The sequence below is a fragment of the Anolis sagrei genome, chromosome 2 (genome assembly GCF_037176765.1).
Source record: "Anolis sagrei isolate rAnoSag1 chromosome 2, rAnoSag1.mat, whole genome shotgun sequence".
Taxonomy (NCBI): domain Eukaryota; kingdom Metazoa; phylum Chordata; class Lepidosauria; order Squamata; family Dactyloidae; genus Anolis; species Anolis sagrei.
This window is the reverse complement of record NC_090022.1, coordinates 18,083,333-18,101,670: the sequence shown is the minus strand read 5'-3', so window position 1 is coordinate 18,101,670 and position 18,338 is coordinate 18,083,333. Positions and strand designations below refer to the sequence as shown.

Below are 18,338 nucleotides of genomic sequence, written 5' to 3'. Positions count from 1 at the left end.
CCTCCACCACACTCCGGGGCAGAGAGTTCCACTGCTGAACGGCTCTCACTGTCAGGAAGTTCTTCCTCATGTTCAGATGGAATCTCCTTTCTTGTAGTTTGAAGCCATTGTTCCGCATCCTAGACTCCAAGGAAGCAGAAAACAAGCTTTCTCCCTCCTCCCTGTGGCTTCCTGTCACATATTTATACATGGCTATCATATCTCCACTCAGCCTTCTCTTCTTCAGGCTAAGCATGCCCAGCTCCTTAAGCCGCTCCTCATAGGGCTTGTTCTCCAGACCCTTGAACATTTTAGTTGCCCTCCTCTGGACACATTCCAGCTTGTCAATATCTCTCTTGAATTGTGGTGCCCAGAATTGGACACAATATTCCAGGTGTGGTCTAACCAAAGCGGAATAAAGGGGTAGCATTACTTCCCTAGATCTCCTATTGATCCAGGCCAAAATCCCATTGGCTTTTTTTGCCGCCACATCACATTGTTGGCTCATGTTTAATTTGTTGTCCACGAGGACTCCAAGATCTTTTTCACACGTACTACTCTTGAGCCAGGTGTCCCCTATTTTGTATCTTTGCATTTTGTTTTTTCTGCCAAAGTGGAGTATCTTGCATTTGTCACTGTTGAACTTCATTTTGTTAGTTTTGGCCCATCTCTCTAATCTGTCAAGATTGTTTTGAATTCTCCTCCTGTCCTCTGGAGTATTGGCTATCCCTCCCAATTTGGTGTCGTCTGCAAACTTGATGATCCTGCCTTCTAGCCCTTCATCTAAGTCATTAATGAAGATGTTGAACAGGACCGGGCCCAGGACGGAACCCTGCTGATGGCACTCCACTTGTCACTTCTTTCCAGGATGAAGAGGAAGCATTGGTGAGCACCCTCTGGGTTCGTCCATTTAACCAATTACAGATCCACCTCACCGTAGTTTTGCCTAGCCCACATTGGACTAGTTTCCTTGCCAGAAAGTCATGGGGGACCTTGTCGAAGGTCTTACTGAAATCCAGGTACGCCACATCCACGGCATTCCCCGCATCTACCCAGCTTGTAACTCTATCAAAGAAAGAGATCAGATTAGTCTGGCATGACTTGTTTTTGATAAATCCATGTTGACTATTAGCGATGACCGCATTTGTTTCTAAGTGTTTGCAGACCACTTCTTTAACAATCTTTTCCAGAATCTTGTCTGGTATCGACGTGAGGCTGATCGGACGGTAATTGTTTGGGTCATCCTTTTTTCCCTTCTTGAAGATTGGGACCACATTGGCTCTCCTCCAGTCTGCACTCAACAGAGGGAGGAATGGCAGTTAAAGATAGAGGGAGGGTCTCTAAACAGCTTCTGGAGAGTACCTGGTTGGTAGGCTGGGCCCCTCCCACTCAGTAGATGATGGAATGGCAATTAAAGATGCTGGGACCCTCTCTATGCGGCTTCTGGAGAGTACCTGGTTGGTAGGACAGACCCCTCGCATGCAAAGGATGGAGGAATGACAGTTAAAGATGGATGGAGGGTCTATAAACAGCTGCTGGAGAGTACCTGGGTGGGTAGGCTGGGCCGCTCCCACTCATAGGATGGTTGAATGGAAGTTAAAGAAGGAGGGGCCTTCTCTAAACAGCTCCTGGAGAGTACCTGGTCGGTAGAGTGGGCCCCTCCCACTCAGTAGATGGTGGAATGGCAGTTGAAGAGGAAGGGTCTCTAAATGGCTGGTGACAAATAGGTGGGCCCCTCCCACTGAGAGGATGGGGGAATGGTAGTGAAAGTTGGAGGGAAGGTCTCTAAACAGCTGTAGGAGAATACCTGGTTGGTAGGCTGGGCCCCTTCCACTGAGAAGATGATGTAATGGCAGTTAAAGTTGCAGGGAGGGTCTCTAAACAGCTGCAGGAGAGTACCTGGAAGGTAGGCTGGGTCTCTCCCATTCATAGGATGGTGGAATGGCAGTTAAAGATGAATTCAGAAACTGGACTTTATGGCAGTGTGGATCCAGACTCGGGCCCCTTCTACACTGCCATATAATCCAGATTATCAAAGTGGATGATCCACGTTATCTGATCTGAACTGGATCATATTAGTCTATGGAGCGTCTGGTGGCACAGTGGGTTAAACTCCTGAGCCGCTGAACTTGCTTACCAAAAAGGTCACAGGTTCGAATCCGGGGAGCAGCGTGAGCTCCCGCTGTTAGCCCCAGTTTCTGACAACCTAGGATTTCAAAAACATGCAAATGTGAGTAGATCAATAGAGCATGCCTCGCACACCGTGCAACTTGCAGAAGACACTGTCGAAAAGTACAAGGTAGAAAAGTGTATAACTTTTCTGGCGGGAAGGTAACGGCACGCCATGCGGTCATGCCAGCCACATGACTTTGGAGGTGTCTACGGAAAACACCGGCTTAGAAATGGAGATGAGCACCACCCCCCCAGAGTCGGACACAACTGGACTTAACGTCAGGGGAAAACCTTTACCGTGCCTATATTAATCTACACTGCCATATAATCCAACTCAAAGCATATAATCTAGATTGCATATGGCAGTGTAGAAGGGGCCTCAGTTGTCTCCACGATAACATATGTATGCAACCTGTTGCTTGTGTGTGAATATAATATAATATAATATAATATAATATAATATAATATATCATTTGTGTTTCCTTGTCTTCCAGCTCACTCCTGTTGGCTCTCCTACCTGACGGAGGAAGATACCTGCAAAGGTAAGAGCACGTGCTTGCCATGGCCTCACCTGTGTCGGTGGTGGATTTGAAAGAAGATGCCCTCTGTCCCCTTTGCAAGCAGTACCTGACAGACCCGGTCCTGATGGACTGCGGCCACAACTTCTGTCGGACCTGCATCTCCGACTATTATGTCTCCCAGAAAGAAAAAGGAGGGCCTTTGCAGTGTCCGGTATGCAACTCGCCCATCCAAGAAGGGATGCTCCGGCCGAACCAGCAACTGGGTAGCATAGTTGAGAAACTCAAGAAACTCCCAGCCCTCAAAGTAGGAAAGGACTACCTGTGTGCAAAACACAAGGAGAAACTGAACCTCTTCTGCGAGGATGATGAAGAACTGGTCTGCTTGATTTGTGAACGCTCCCCGGAGCATGCCTCGCACACTGTGCAACTTGCAGAAGACGCTGTCGAAAAGTACAAGGTAGAAAAGTGCATAACTTCAAAAAAGTTGATACTATACCTATATACATTTATATAAGACTTTAAAATGTGTATATTGTATGTAAATGACAGATATTTATAATAAATATTTACATGTGATAAAAAATGTACACTAATCTACTAACAAAAGAAATTAATTTTAAGATACAAACATAGATGGATGTCAACAAGAGTGGCAAAAAATATGGCTACATCCTTTGGAAGCAGTGTTAAAACCAACATATAATGAGGAACTGAGAACCTATAGGGAATATCTAATTGAAGAAAAAGAATAACGGAAACTAAAGGGGAGTTAGGGACACATGACTGGTTTCGTTATCATCAATTACAGGATATATTTAGGAAAGATAATAAAATTTTGTTTCCTAAAAACAAATCAGAGTTGGAAAATATTTTGGGGAGAGAAAATAAAGGATTGATCTCCAGGTTATACAAGTATAAGGTAAAGGTAAAGGTTTCCCCCTAACATTAAGTCCAGTCGTGTCCGAATCTGGGGTGTGGTGCTCATCTCCATTTGTAAGCCGAAGAGCAGGCGTTGTCCATAGACACCTCCAAGGTCATGTAGCCGGCATGACTGCAAGGAGAGCCGTTACCTTCCCGTCAGAGCGGTACCTATTGATCTACTCACATTTGCATGTTTTCGAACTGCTAGGTTGGCAGAAGCTGGGGCTAACAGCGGGTGCTCACGCTGCTCCCCGGATTTGAACCTGTGACCTTTTGGTCAACAAGCTCAGCAGCTCAGTGCTTTAACCCACTGTGCCACTAGGATATACAAGTATATCCTAGAATATAATTTGGAAGACAATAAAATAAAAACAGTAATGATTTCCTGGCCCAGAGACTTTGGGGAAAATATAGATTTGCATAATTGGGAATACTTATGAAAAAAAGGATTTAAATTTTCAGTAGTGGGTTCTGCAAGAGAAAATATGTATAAAATGTTCTTAAAAAGTTATATAACCCCTGAAGTATTGGCTAAAATTGATAATTCTCAAAAGGGGGAATGTTGGAGATGCAAATGCAGAAAGGAACTTTCTTCCATGTTTGGTAGATTATTTATCTATTTATCTATTTATTTAAAGTATTTAAATTCAGCCCTTCTCACCTCGCAGGGGACTCAAGCCGGATTACAATGTATGTAGTATGCATATAGACAGACACATAGAGGCCATTTAACATTCCAGCTTCATGAGGGCATTCTGGCCACCAGAGGAGCTGTCGCTTCACCATCCATTTGACAGTGATGGAGTACTTCCTCATTCTTTGCATGCTTGCTGGTGATTTTTATGGTGTCGTAAATTAGTTAAATTAGCATCCCCACATAAGCGGTACCTAAATTTCCTACTTACAGATGCAACTGTCTTTCGGGCTGCAAAGGTCGACAGCAAGCTGCACAATGATCAGAAGCTCACTCCCACCGGGGCTGGCTTCAAACTTTTGATCAGTAGTGATCTAATGCAGCTGACTCCCAGCTAGCTGCGTCACAATCCTGGTGCAAAAAAAGTTTTGGAAACCAACAAAAGGATTACTGATAAAATTAACAAAAACCCAGAAATGTGCTTATTGGGTTTGTTTCAGGACATAATTATTATAGCAAAATCATGGAAGGGAGAAAAAAACCTATGTATTAAGGATTGGAGAATGAAAGTAGTAGAGTATATCAAAATGACCAAGCTCTCCAATGGCATAGGTAAAGGTAAAGGTTTCCCCTGACATTAAGTCTAGTCATGTCTGGCTCTGGGGGAGGCTGCTCATCTCCATTTTAAGTGAAGAGCCAGTGTTGTCCGCAGACACCTCCAAGGTCATTTAGACAGCATGACTGCATGGAATGCGGTTACCATCCCGCAGGAGTGGAACCTATTGATCTACTCACATTTGCATGTTTCTGAACTCTTTGGTTTAAAAATGGTGATGAGCACAAACCCCCAGAGTCGGACACGGCTAGACTTAATGTCAGAGGAAATCTTTAGCTTTTAAGGCTCATTTTTTAAAATTTTTTGGAGTAGTTGAAGTCCAAAAAACCAAAAAAAAAAAAACATTTCTAGGCTCTATTTTTTTTTTTTTACGTCAGCATCTTCATTTTATTTAACACTTTTTTTTAATTTTTATTTTGGATAACAAAACAATACAATATGAACCTTAGCATCAAAAGACAATATCAAAAACTGATTACAATTTTTATGTCTAGGATACAGGTTCCAATTGTGCTTCCCTTAACCATAAATCTTGATTGATCACCCTTTTAAAAACCCCTCCCCACCCACCCACCCTTACCACCCTCTCCTCACCTCCCTCCCACCCCCATCTGGGTTACTTGAATCAATTCATTGATTTAATTGTCTGGAAGGCCTGATTTAAAGTTCTGTACCTATCTTTTCCTTCCGTTTTTTCGATTAAACAAGACCATTTTCTAAACCAATCTTGTCTTGACTGAATATTCAAATATTTATTTTTCTTTTCATAAATGAAATCACTAATTAAATATTCAGAAAGATAAGACCACCAAGTTTTCATGTCCCACCTTGTTTTATCTTTCCAACCTCTGGCGATTGTGGCATGTGTAGCAGCTATCATAATTTTTTGGAGTAGTTGAAGTCCAAAAAACAAAAAAAAAACCATTTCTAGGCTCTAAACAGAGCTTTAAAAGCAGATTTTGTTATTTGTAGAGAATGTGAGAATGTACTGTGGTAATTTGCTTTTATTTCTGTTCTTAATAATACAGTTATTACTATTACTATTATTATTATTATTATTATTATTGTGATTTCCCCAAAACTAGGAGTCAGGGTGACTCCCCAACAATTTTTTCCTTGGTATCTTGGTTTTTAGACCTGCTCTTGAGGTTATTTGGGACACCAATTCAGAAAATTCCAATATCTAGATCACATTATCTGTAGTTTCTAAGATAAGTGTATCATGCTTTATTATTGGTAAGTTTTTTGGCCTGCATCAATAGGAGCATAGTGTCTAGATCCAGGGAAGTAATGCTACCCCTCTATTCCGCTTTGGTTAGGCCACACCTGGAATATTGTGTCCAATTCTGGGCACCACAGTTGAAGAGAGATATTGACAAGCTGGAATGTGTCCAGAGCGACTAAAATGATCAAGGGTCTGGAGAACAAGCCCTATGAGGAGCGGCTTAAGGAGCTAGGCATGTTTAGCCTGAAGAAGAGAAGGCTGAGAGGAGATATGATAGCCATGTATAAATATGTGAGAGGAAGCCACAGGGAGGAGGGAGCAAGCTTGTTTTCTGCTTCCTTGGAGACTAGGACGCAATGGAACAATGGCTTCAAACTACAAGAGAGGAGATTCCATCTGAACACGAGGAAGAACTTCCTGACTGTGAGAGCCGTTCAGCAGTGGAACTCTCTGCCCCGGAGTGTGGTGGAGGAGCCTTCTTTGGAAGCTTTTAAACAGAGGCTGGATGGCCATCTGCCAGGGGTGATTTGAATGCAACATTCCTGCTTCTTGGCAGGGGGTTGGACTGGATGGCCCATGAGATCTCTTCCAACTCTTTGATTCTATGATGGTAGATGGCATATCTTCTGCATCTCAAAAACTAGAGCTGACGGGAAAACCGATGCCATTTTTGAGATCAGCAGATCATATATACGCAGACACATTTGAGGCATCAAAATGGGATTGGCCAGTCTTATTTATTCATGTATGCATTATGAGTATTTGCTCATTGCTTTCAAATTGCTGAATGAAATTTACATAAGTTGGGAACTGTCGTGTAGGTTTTAAAGACAGCAGGGGCATGCTATTTAAACAGTTACAGATTACTCTTGTGAAAAGGAAACATGCTTGAATGGTGATGTTTTTGGTCCCACCCCAATCTTCAGATCCAGATGCGTGTCCGCTTAGTGAAGCTCAAGCAGCTGAAAGAAGAATTGGGGACAACTCCGAGAGATGCAGAAAAAGAAACTTTTGACATGCTTGTAAGTCTTCCTTTTCCACAGATGAGCAAACATAAGTCAGTCTGTACCTGGGGGAAAACAAGTAGAAAACAGTTTCAGGTTATTTCCTTCTTTCCCACAACAGCAGATTAGGTTTACTAGACTGAAGATTGATCTATACTGCCATATAATGCAGTTTCAAAATGAAGATTAACTGCATTGAACTGCATTACGTAGCAACATTTAAGCTTTGTTGTTGTTCATTCGTTCAGTCATTTCCGACTCTTCGTGACCTCATGGACCAGCCCATGCCAGAGCTCCTTGTCGGCCGTCACCACCCCCAGCTCCTTCAAGGTCAATAAAGTCACTCCAAGGATCCCATCCATCCATCTTGACCTTGGTTGGCCCCCTTTCCTTCTATTTTCCCCAGCATAATTGTCTTCTCTAAGCTTTCCTGTCTTCTCATGATGTGGCCAAAGTACTTCATCTTGGCCTCTACTATCCTTCCCTCCAATGAGCAGTCGGCCTTTATTTCCTCAAGTATGAACTGGTTGGATCTTCTTGAGGTGCAAGGCACTCTCAGAACTTTCCTCCAACACCACAGTTCAAAAGCATCTATCTTCCTTCGCCCAGCCTTCCCTATGGCCCAGCTCTCACATCCATAGGTTACTATGGGGAATACCATTACTTTAACTATGCAGATCTTCATTGCCAGTGTGATGTCTCTACTCTTCACTATTTTATCGAGATTGGACATTGCTCTTCTCCCAAGAAGTAAGCGTCTTCTGATTTCCTGGCCACAGTCTGCATCTGCAGTAATCTTTGCACCTAGCAATACAAAGTCTGTCACGGCCTCCACATTTTCTCCCTCTATTTCCCAGTTGCCAATCATTCTTGTTGCCATAATCTTGGTTTTTTTTTAATGTTTAACTGCAACCTAGCTTTTGTGCTTTCTTCTTTCACCTTGATTGGAACATATATGCTAGTTCGATGCAATTAACCTGCATTCCGAAACTGCATGATATGGCAGTGTAGATCCAGCCTCTGTAAGCTTCCTCATCCAGTGGTGATTTCAATCATATTTCCCAAATCTCATATTCTACCCCAGGTATGGGTAAACTTCGGCCCTCCGGGTGTTTTGGACTTCAGTTCCCACAATTCCTAACAGCCTACCAGCTGTTAGAAATTGTGGGAGTTGAAGTCCAAAACACCTGGAGAGAAAATGTTTGCCCATGCCCATTCTAACCTCAACACCAAGCTGGCTTTGTTGATTGCAATTGTCAAAAAAAGCACAATACCTCTTAATTGTACTCCTGATGCTGTCCTACATTATAAATACATTCTTACAGTTATCTATATAAATAAAAATGTAATGTTCATTTGTGGGATTAAGATAACTCAAAAACCACTGGACAAATTGACACCAAATTTGGACATAATACATGTTATCAGGCCAACGAGTGACCATCACTCATAAAAACACTGAAAAACACAGCAGAAGAGACTTAAAAAGCCAAAAAACAAAAAATTACATTACAACGCATGCACAAACCACATTTATACACACAAACACACACACACACATATATACACATATACACAAATATATACACACACCAAACACATGTACACAGATGAGGCCACAGCAACGCGTGGCAGGGGATGTCTAGTTATAAATAATTATGAACCAAAGGTTGGAAAACACACTTTCGGGGGATTATAAATATTTTTTTATTCCTCAGTGAATGTTATCAGTGTCACTACAATGATCAGATGAACCTATTACTGTACAGATTCAAGAGCTTTAAAAATACAGAATGCATACTGATTGAAATGGAGTATTTCCAAGTGTGATAAGGTCCTGCATCAGATGGGGACAGGACAAATAGCCTGGGGATCAGGTTGCCTTGCAACTTCCTTAAGTCCCCTCTCTACTGATCTTTCCATTGATACTACGAGGCTCTGTTTCTTAATGTTGCTCTCCAACATTTTCATTCTAATATTGGTTTTCTTTCATCTTTATTGCAGAAGATGGTAGAAAAAGAAAAGGAAAAGACCACAGTGGAATTTAAAAAATTGCATGGATTTCTAGATGAGCAGCAGAACCTTCTTCTGACGCAGATGCAAGAGCTGCAAAAGGAGGTCGCCAGGAAGAGGAAGCACTACGTGTCCAGCCTCTCCGAGGAAATGATCTCCTTGACAAAATTAATTGAGGAAATACAGCAGACCTGTGAGCAGCCAGCTACTGAATTCCTCATGGTAAGATGGTGGTGGAAGAAAAAACAACAAAAATAACAATAACAACAACAACCCGGCCTCCTGACTCCAAAGGGCAAGTTGCACTTACATTGGGAGTAAATTATGCTGGTAGCCAGGTCTGTTGTGTACTAAAAAAGCAACCATATACATGTTTCCTTAGATATAACCTCCACCGATTTAAGGCTTTGCTACACTGGCCACTTTATTTATTTATTTATTTATTTATTTATTTATTTATTTCCTTTGCTTATATACCGCTGTATCTCAAGCCCGAAGGCGACTCACAGCGGTTCACAAACAGTAGAAACAGTAGAAACAGCAGTGGTTCCATACAACATATAACAATTGACTTAACACATTATCCATAAATTACCAATAAGCAATTACAATGCACAATTATTACAAAAAACAACCGTACCCAATCTTCTCATCATCCAAGCGTAGTCCAGGTTCGTCGTCCATTGTTCCATTCCTATGTTCCATTACCAGATAGCACTAAATTACTCAAACGCCTGCACAAACATCCAGGTCTTCACCTTTTTGCGGAATACCATTAGAGATGGTGCTAGTCTAATGTCCGTAGGAAGGGCGTTCCACAGCCGAAGAGCCACCACCGAGAAGGCCCTATCTCTCGTCCCCGCCAGTTAGTCTAGAGCACAGTTAGTCTAGAGCAGGGCTTCTTAAAACATGGGTACCAACGTCAAATGGGTTCCCCTTCACTTAGTGTTGGGGTCACGAAAAAAATGGCAACTGTTAAAAGTTTCTGTATGCCACTCATTTACAGTGATTACAGTGGGCTCTGCAGGAAATGCTTCAGCTGTACTTCATAAAACGGAAAAACAATCTGTTTGGCAAGCCTTTGAAATGCTGATATTTGATTTTTATGCCTATTTTACATACCTGGGGTCACATAAAAATTATTGAGCAGAAAGGGGCCATCCTCTGGTCTAGAGTATAGTACTCTGGATTGGCATCAGCATACTTGGTGCCTGACCCACAACGGTGGTGGTGTGCAGTCTATATGGTCTAGTCAAGCTGAAACCAGTTGAGACATGCTGACTCATCACCTTCTGTATGCTGTTGCTGTTGCATCTGCTCCTGCCATCACCAGATGCAAAGGGAGAGAGGGCTGAGGAAAGTTCATAATATAGCTTGTGTCAGGAGACAAATTCCTTGTCTCTCTTTTCCCATCACAGGATTTCAAGCTGAATTTCCAGAGGTAAGTAGACTCCATGGTAGTACACAACTTCTCTTTCTTATGACTAGGAAAATGCAAAGAGATGGGCACTTGCCTGTCCCTGAAACAAATAATATCCCATTCCTAAACCATTACCACATTGTACTGTTGAAGGCTTTCATGGCTGGAATCACTGGGTTGTTGTAGGTTTTTCTCACGACCTCACTACCTCTGAGGATGCTTGCCATAGATGCAGGCAAAACATCAGGAGAGAATGCCTCTAGAACATGGCCATATAGCCCGAAGAAACCTACAACAACCCATCACCAGATTGTTTTGCTTCCTCCCTCTCCCTCCCTCCCTATATTTTTTTCTTTTCTTTTCCAAAATTCTGCCTTGGTGGGTTAACATTTTCTTTCTTCTTTTTTTTTTAATGGTTTTTATTAAAGATTTCATCATGTTACAAAAATGTGCAGAAAGTAAGAACTGGATATAGGGTGTGAATAGGGCTGGGGGGGGGGTAGAGATGACGAGATGTGGGGTAAAAGAAGAGAAAAAAAGGGGGGGAGGGGGGATAGCATCAGGGAAGGAAAGGGAAGGTGGAGAGAGAAAGATAAAATAAATAAAAGAAAGTGTGTAAAAGAGGGTTGGAGACAGATGGTCAATGTCTCTCTCGTTGACTCCCTTCATATCTTCCAAGTGGGGGTTCCTTTTCCTTCTCTCGTCCTTATCTTCTTTGTCATTCTCTCTTCTGCTCATTCATCTGTGCTGTTATTCATATAGTCGGTATAATTTGTCACTTTTGTCCAATCAGTTTCTTTTATCGGGGTTCCTTTGCTTTTAGTGATCAAGTATGTTAGCCTATCCATGTTTTTGATGTCTAGGAGTTTCTCGATCCAATCCTTTATTTCAGGGGTTTCTTCTTTCTTCCATAATTTCGCGTAGCAAATTCTTGCCGCCGTAGTCATTAAGAAGAGCAGTTTGTCTGAGTTTCTTTCCATTTTTGAGTCTAGTATTCCTAGCAGGAATATTTCTGGCTTAAGTTGTAGTTTCATATTTAATATTTCCTGTGTTGTTTTATGGATTTTTTTCCAATATCGCCTTGCTTTTGGGCACACCCACCACATGTGGTAGTAGGAGCCCTCCGCTCTCCCACACTTCCAACATTTAGGGTTTACATTTTTATACGACTTATTTAATTTTTGGGGGGTCATGTACCATCTATGGGCTACCTTTAACCAGTTTTCTTTTAAATCTATTGCGTAAGTGTATCTAATTTTTGTTCTCCAAATCTTTTCCCAATCTTCTTTTTTAATTGATCTGCCGAAATTTTCGTTCCATCTTTTCATATATTTTTTCTCTCCATCTTTTTCTGAGTTCCATTCCAATAGTTTCTTATACAGCTTTGTTAATATCTTTCTATTCGAATTTAATATCTTGTCCCAAAAGGTGTCTTGTTCTTGAAACCCATGAATATAATCCTTCTTATAGCATTCAATTATTTGTGCGTATTGGAACCACGATATATTTTTGTTTATCCAATTCATTTCTTGCTGTGTCTTCATTACTCTTTCACCAGCCTCTTTTTTTAGTAGATCTTTGTACTTCGGCCAATTATTCCATCCCATCTCTCGTCTTTGAGTAGCCTCTAGAGGAGAGAGCCATAATGGAGTTTTTTCACATATTTTAGCTCTATATTTCTGCCAGATTTTTATAATTGTTGATCTAATTAGATGATTTCCGAATTTCCTTTCTTTCTTGGGATCTCCGTACCATAGGTAATGGTGCCAGCCTGTTCTTAGTTCAATTCCTTCTAATGTGAGTAGTTTTTTCTTCTTTAATTCCACCCAATCCTTGACCCACATCAGTGCGCTGGCTTCGAAGTAAGATCTTAAATCCGGGACTGCAAAGCCGCCTCTCTTTGTATCTTCAGTCATATTTTTGAAGTTAATTCTTGCTTTTTTTCCTTGCCAAATGAATTTCATTATCTCCTTATTCCATTCTTTTAGTAGACTTTGGTTCCTAATTATTGGTAAGTTTTGAAAGAGGAAAATAATTTTAGGTAATATTTTCATCTTAATGCAGGCAATTCTACCCAATAGAGATAGATTTAGATTTTTTCAGCTCTCTATTTCTTTTTTCATTTTCTTCCACCCTTCTATATAGTTATTCTGTAGCAGTTGTATATTCTTAGCCGTCATTATTATGCCTAGGTATTTCAATTTGGTTACAATCTGGATGTTCCAATTCTTGCCTAATCTCTCCTTTTCTTTCTGTGTAATATTCTTCGTTAGAGCTTTTGTTTTATCCAGATTTAATTTAAAACCCGCCACCTCACCGAATTCATTTATTGTTTGTATCCATTTTCCCAGATTTCTTTCAGGATCTTCTATTACGCAAATAATGTCATCGGCGTCGCCCTTACTTTAAATTCCAGGCCTTGAATTTTTGCGCCCTCCAGTTCTTTATCTTCTCTAATTTTATCAAGTAAGGTCTCTATGGTCAAGATAAATATCAGGGGGGATAGGGGGCAGCCTTGTCTCATCCCTTTCTCTATTTCAATATTCTCTGTTTCTTGTCCATTAACACAAATTTTGGCCTCTTGTTTCTCATAAATTGCATTTATCATGTTTTGAAAGTTGTATCCAATATCCATTTCCCTCATAAGCGCTTTGAAAAATTCCCAATTTACCCTATCGAATGCTTTCTCCGCATCCAGTGCTAATAACATTACTTTTCTTTGGCTATTGATATCATAGTATTCGATCAGGTCTATTAGTGTTCTGACATTATCCTTCTGTTGTCTATTTGGGAGAAAACCGGATTGTTCTTCCTTAATTCTTTATGAAAGTAGTTTTTTTAGTCTCTCTGCAATTATAGAGCTGAATAATTTGTAGTCCAGATTTAGGAGTGATATAGGCCTATAATTTTTCACATTTTCGGGGTCAGAATTTTCTTTGTGTATCACCGTTATATTTGCTTGTCTCCATGAATTCGGTATGGTTTTGGTTTCTCTAATCATGTTCATAATTTTTTTAAAGTATGGGATTAATTCTTCTTGAAAGGTCTTATAATAGATTGCGGAAAAGCCATCCGGGCCTGGGGCCTTGTCTGTTTTCAGATTTTTAATTGCTCCTTTTATTTCTGTATCTGAGAACTCTTTGTTCAGCTCTTCTCTTTCCTCTTCTGAGATTCTTCCAATTTTTCTATTTCCTAAATATTTTGAGATTTTTTCATTGTCTATCTCCTCTTTCTTATATAGGTTTTTATAATATTTCATAAATTGCCTTTTTATTTCCTCTTCTTTTGTATATATTTTATCTTTGTCTTTCAATTTTGTCACAAATGTTGCTTCCCTTTTCCATCTTAACTTCTTAGCTAGCCATTTCCCTGGCTTGTTTGCGTTCATAAAATGATTTTGCTTTAAATACTTCAACTCCTTTGCTCTCTCCTCTAGTTCTAGAAGCTCTCTTTGTTTGTGTAGTATTTTTAATTTGTCCACACTTCCATTGATTCGGGGGTCTTTTTTTAACTTTTCCTCTTCTTGTTTAATTTCTTTCATGATTACTTCCCATTTTTGTCTTCTTACTTTATTCTTTCTTGCTTTTTGTTGAATAAAATTACCACGCATTACAACTTTGCTGGTTTCCCAAACTGTATACAGGTGTGTTTCTTTCTCATCATTTATTTCGAAGAACTCCTTTAACTTTTTCCTGTTGTTTTCTATGTCCTCTTCCTTTTTCAGTAAGTTTTCATCTAATCTCCATCTTCTAGTCGTTTCAGATAGTTGCATTTTCATTACTAATGGGCAGTGGTCCGAATCTATTCTTGGTAGTATACTTATTTCTTTGACGTTCAGTGTTAGGGAATTTGTTATCCATATCATATCTATTCTTGACCAGCTTCTATAGCGGTCCGAATAGAAGGTGTAGTCTATTTCCTTTTCATGTTTTAATCTCCAAATATCTTGTAATCTATATTCATTTATCCAATTTAGAATTGACTTTGGTAGGTTTCCGCTGTTTGATATTCTTTTTCCCTTCTGTTTTAATTTTTTGCTTCTGTCTAATTTATTGTTTATTACTCCATTAAAATCCCCTAGAATTAACATTTTCTTTCTTCAGGTGTGATGCAGCATGTCAGGATTCAGCCAGTTTTCCTCTTGAGTTAAAGTGGAAACTCTGGGAGTTCTGTGACACAAATCTTTCGCTGGATAGCATGTCACGCCGATACAGAGGTAATGAAGAATCATCAATTGAAAGATTTGATACTGTACATTTATGTTATTTTTTATTTCTTTTTATTTGATCCTGCTTTTCTCCTAATATAGTGACTCAAGATGTTTGATTACAGGTTGAGTATTGGATAAGGGATGCTCAGCCTTTTGGATTTTTTGAGCTTTTGGAATTCCTGCATTTGCATATATGTACATAATAAGACATCTTGGAGATGGGACCTACATCTAAACCTGAAATTCATTTATATTTTATAACTTAACCCACTTATTATACACATAGCCTGAGTGGCTCCTAAAAACCTAAAAATCTCTCTCCCCCCAAAATTTGTAGTATTTCATGTTACCTAAACATAAGGAAGGATAGAGATACTCTCATGAAGGGAGCTGTTTTTGGCCTTATGAAGGGTCTATGATGTGTAATCTTGCTTCTGTTTTCTTTCCTAGACGCTTTCGCCTGTGGATTTCAGCCGCAAAAAGGTACTTATTAGAAGCTGGTGCATTCTTGATAAAACTGTAGAAGTTTATGGGTTTGTTAAAAATTGCTGATATATCACATCAGATTTGCTTTGATCTATTTAGGACTTTGAAACTATTCATATGTTAACTTGTGAGAAGGTCAGTGAAATACTGCATTAATCTAAACCAGTGTATTGTCGAAGGCTTTCATGGCTGGAATCACTAGGTTCTTGTGGGTTTTTTTGGGCTATAGGGCCATGTTCTAGAGGCATTTCTCCTGACGTTTCGCCTGCATCTATGGCAAGCATTCTCAGAGGTAGTGAGGTCTCAGTTTCAATTGCTGACTGGAAATTCTATTTCCAGTCAGCAATTGAAACTGAGACCTCACTACCTCTGGGCAATTGAAACTGAGACCTCACTACCTCTGAGGATGCTTGCCATAGATGCAGGCGAAACGTCAGGAGAAATACCTCTAGAACATGGCCCTATAGCCCGAAAAAACCCACAAGAACCTAATCTAAACCAGGCTTCTCCAGCCTATGGCCCATGGGCTGCATGAAGCCCAACACAAAATTGTAAACTTATTTAAAACATTGTAAGATTTATTTTCCCTTTGTTAACTCTATTACATGGTTCTTGAGCCCAAACTTTGTAGATGACAATGGAATGGAATAATGAGAATATGGATGCAGGGTGAACTGCAATTTCTCAGGGTCAATCCCCCATAACCATAGAATCATAGAATCCTAGAGTTGGAAGAGACCTCGTGGGCCATCCAGTCCAATCCATGCCAAGAAGCAAGAAAATCGCATTCAACCCCCCCCCCCCCAACAGATGGCCATCTAGCCTCTCTTTAAAAGTCTCCAAAAAGGAGCCTCCACCACACTCTGGGGCAGAGAGTTCCACTGCTGAACAGCTCTCACAGTTAGGAAGTTCTTTCTTATGTTCAGGTGGAATCTCCTTTCCTGTAGTTTGAAGCCATTGTTCCACATCCTACTCTCCAGGGCAGCAGAAAACAAGTTCGCTCCCTCCTCCCTATGACTTCCCCTCACATCTTGATACATGGCCCTCATCATGTCTCCTCTCAGCCTTCTCTTCTGCAGGCTAAACATGCCCAGCTCTTTTAGCTGCTCCTCATAGGGCTTGTTCTCCAGACCCTTGATCATTTGTGTCACCCTCCTCTGGACACATTCCAGCTTGTCAATATCTCTCTTCAATTGTGGTGCCCAGAACTGGACACAATATTCTAATATCCATTCAATTTTTGGAAATGTTTATATGGGGAAAAAGTAATTCTTATAATCAAATAAATATGGTAATTTGAGCTATGTGCACAAGTGATGTCATTCTCACAACTAATGCTATTGTATTTTTTAAAAGACTGTTTTTCCTTATCCTTCCCATTTCAACAGAAAAAATAACTCTGGATCCAAGCACAGCCCATCCCCAGCTCATCCTGTCAGAAGAGAACACAAGTGTGAGAATGGGTGAATTTTATAAGAAATTTCCCAAAAGTCCTGAGAGATTTGACGAATGGCCTTTTGTTCTGGGATACGAGGGATTTGCAGAAGGCCGACACTTTTGGGAAGTCACTGTGGTGGACGAAGACACGTGGGGAATAGGAGTTGCCAAAAGCTCAGTGCAGAGAAAAGGCGATATCAACTTTAGTCCCGAAGGGGGTTTCTGGGCCGTGGGGAAGTGGGAGGGGAACTACACAGCTTACAACCCCCCCTTCTACACCCTTATGACTTTGCACAGAGAGCCCAAAAGGATACGGGTATTCCTCAACTGTGATGGCGGTTGGGTGAGCTTCTTTGATGCAGATACCGCATCCCCCCTGTTTTCGTATTCTGCAGCTTCATTCTTTGGAGAGACCCTTTTCCCTTTCTTTTATGTGTTTGGGAAAGCCCAGCTCAGTTTAGCCACCATCCAGAGTTAACACAACTTTATAACCCCTGCTTATGTTACGTACCTGATTAACTAATAAGAACAAGAAAAAGAAACATTGCAGTTGTACAAAAAATCTCAAAAGGTTGCAAGTTTCAAAAATCCAGAAAAAAAAGACTAAAACTGAAGGTTCCCCCACCACCTCTTTGCAATTCCTGTTATAGTTCATTTACTGAAAGTGGTAACACCTTATTAGTCATATATAATACCTGTTGCCAGAAAAGGAAGAATTCAGAAGCAGGTCCCAAAGTTATTTTTCATTCATGAATATGCAGTCTTAAGTTTTCCCTTCGATTTTGGAGCTACTTGAGGAAGGTGTGGTCCACCTAGCCATTCTGTGGCAATCCCTGGTGTTTCCAGATATTTTTGATAGGAATTCTGGGATTTTCTTTACACTTCTGTGATGGATATGGCTTGGAATATCTTGTCTATGCTGGTCTAAAACACCAAATCTGCAAATTTGCCAACTGGAAGACTCTACTGCTTTTCTACGCTAACCAGTCTGGATCGGAAATGCTATGGAGATGTTTATATTTTCCATCCCCAACTGGCTGCAGCAGTGGAATGGAAACCACGAGCTCCAGTCGGGCCAAAGGCTTTCACTGTACTTTTCCTGTCATTGCTACTGGATGGACAGTGCTCTTAGAGAGCTCTTGGTGATCGTAGGTGAACCTCTTCTTTCTCTCTGTTTATGTGGCTTCTTTTTCTGATGTCTGTAAAGGGAACAGCCATCTGCACCAATGACGGGGGTCACATGGGCTCCATCAGTTCCCCTTTCCTTGCGCTGAAGAGAGCAGAGAAAAGGGGATAGGGTATCAAACCATGTGGACAGCAGACTGGAGTCTATTGTCCACACTCTGCCCAAAACTCTAGAGCAGTGGTTCTCAACCTGTGGGTCCCCAGGTGTTTTGGCCTACAACTCCCAGAAATCCCAGCCAGTTTACCAGCTGTTAGGATTTCTGGGAGTTGAAGGCCAAAACATCTGGGAATCCACAGGTTGAGAACCACTGCTCTAGAGTCTTTCTTGCCTTTCCTAGCACAGGGAAAGGCTGGATCAATTTAGTTTACCCCACCTCATATCCTCGAAATCCCTGAACACCATGAAGATAACTAGGAGCAACTTCTGGGCCACTTTGTACTTATTGGTCTGTGTCGACAGGCCCTCAATCTTCTTTCCTCGCAGATACAGCCCGGTTTATCTTGTTTGATTTTGG

At 40.9% G+C, this 18,338-nt stretch overlaps 1 protein-coding gene across 1 annotated transcript; it reads left to right on the top strand.

Annotated features, from left to right (window-relative positions):
• The first annotated feature begins 2,649 nt into the window (after positions 1 to 2,649).
• On the top strand, positions 2,650 to 17,255 carry LOC132765695 (tripartite motif-containing protein 10-like). Its single transcript, XM_060759976.2, has 7 exons — positions 2,650 to 3,129; positions 6,995 to 7,090; positions 9,077 to 9,307; positions 10,504 to 10,526; positions 14,609 to 14,721; positions 15,166 to 15,198; positions 16,590 to 17,255. Exons 1-7 carry the CDS (start codon positions 2,713 to 2,715, stop codon positions 17,114 to 17,116), a joined length of 1,440 nt encoding a protein of 479 aa, XP_060615959.2. The 5' UTR covers positions 2,650 to 2,712; the 3' UTR covers positions 17,117 to 17,255.
• The last annotated feature ends 1,083 nt before the right edge of the window (positions 17,256 to 18,338 follow it).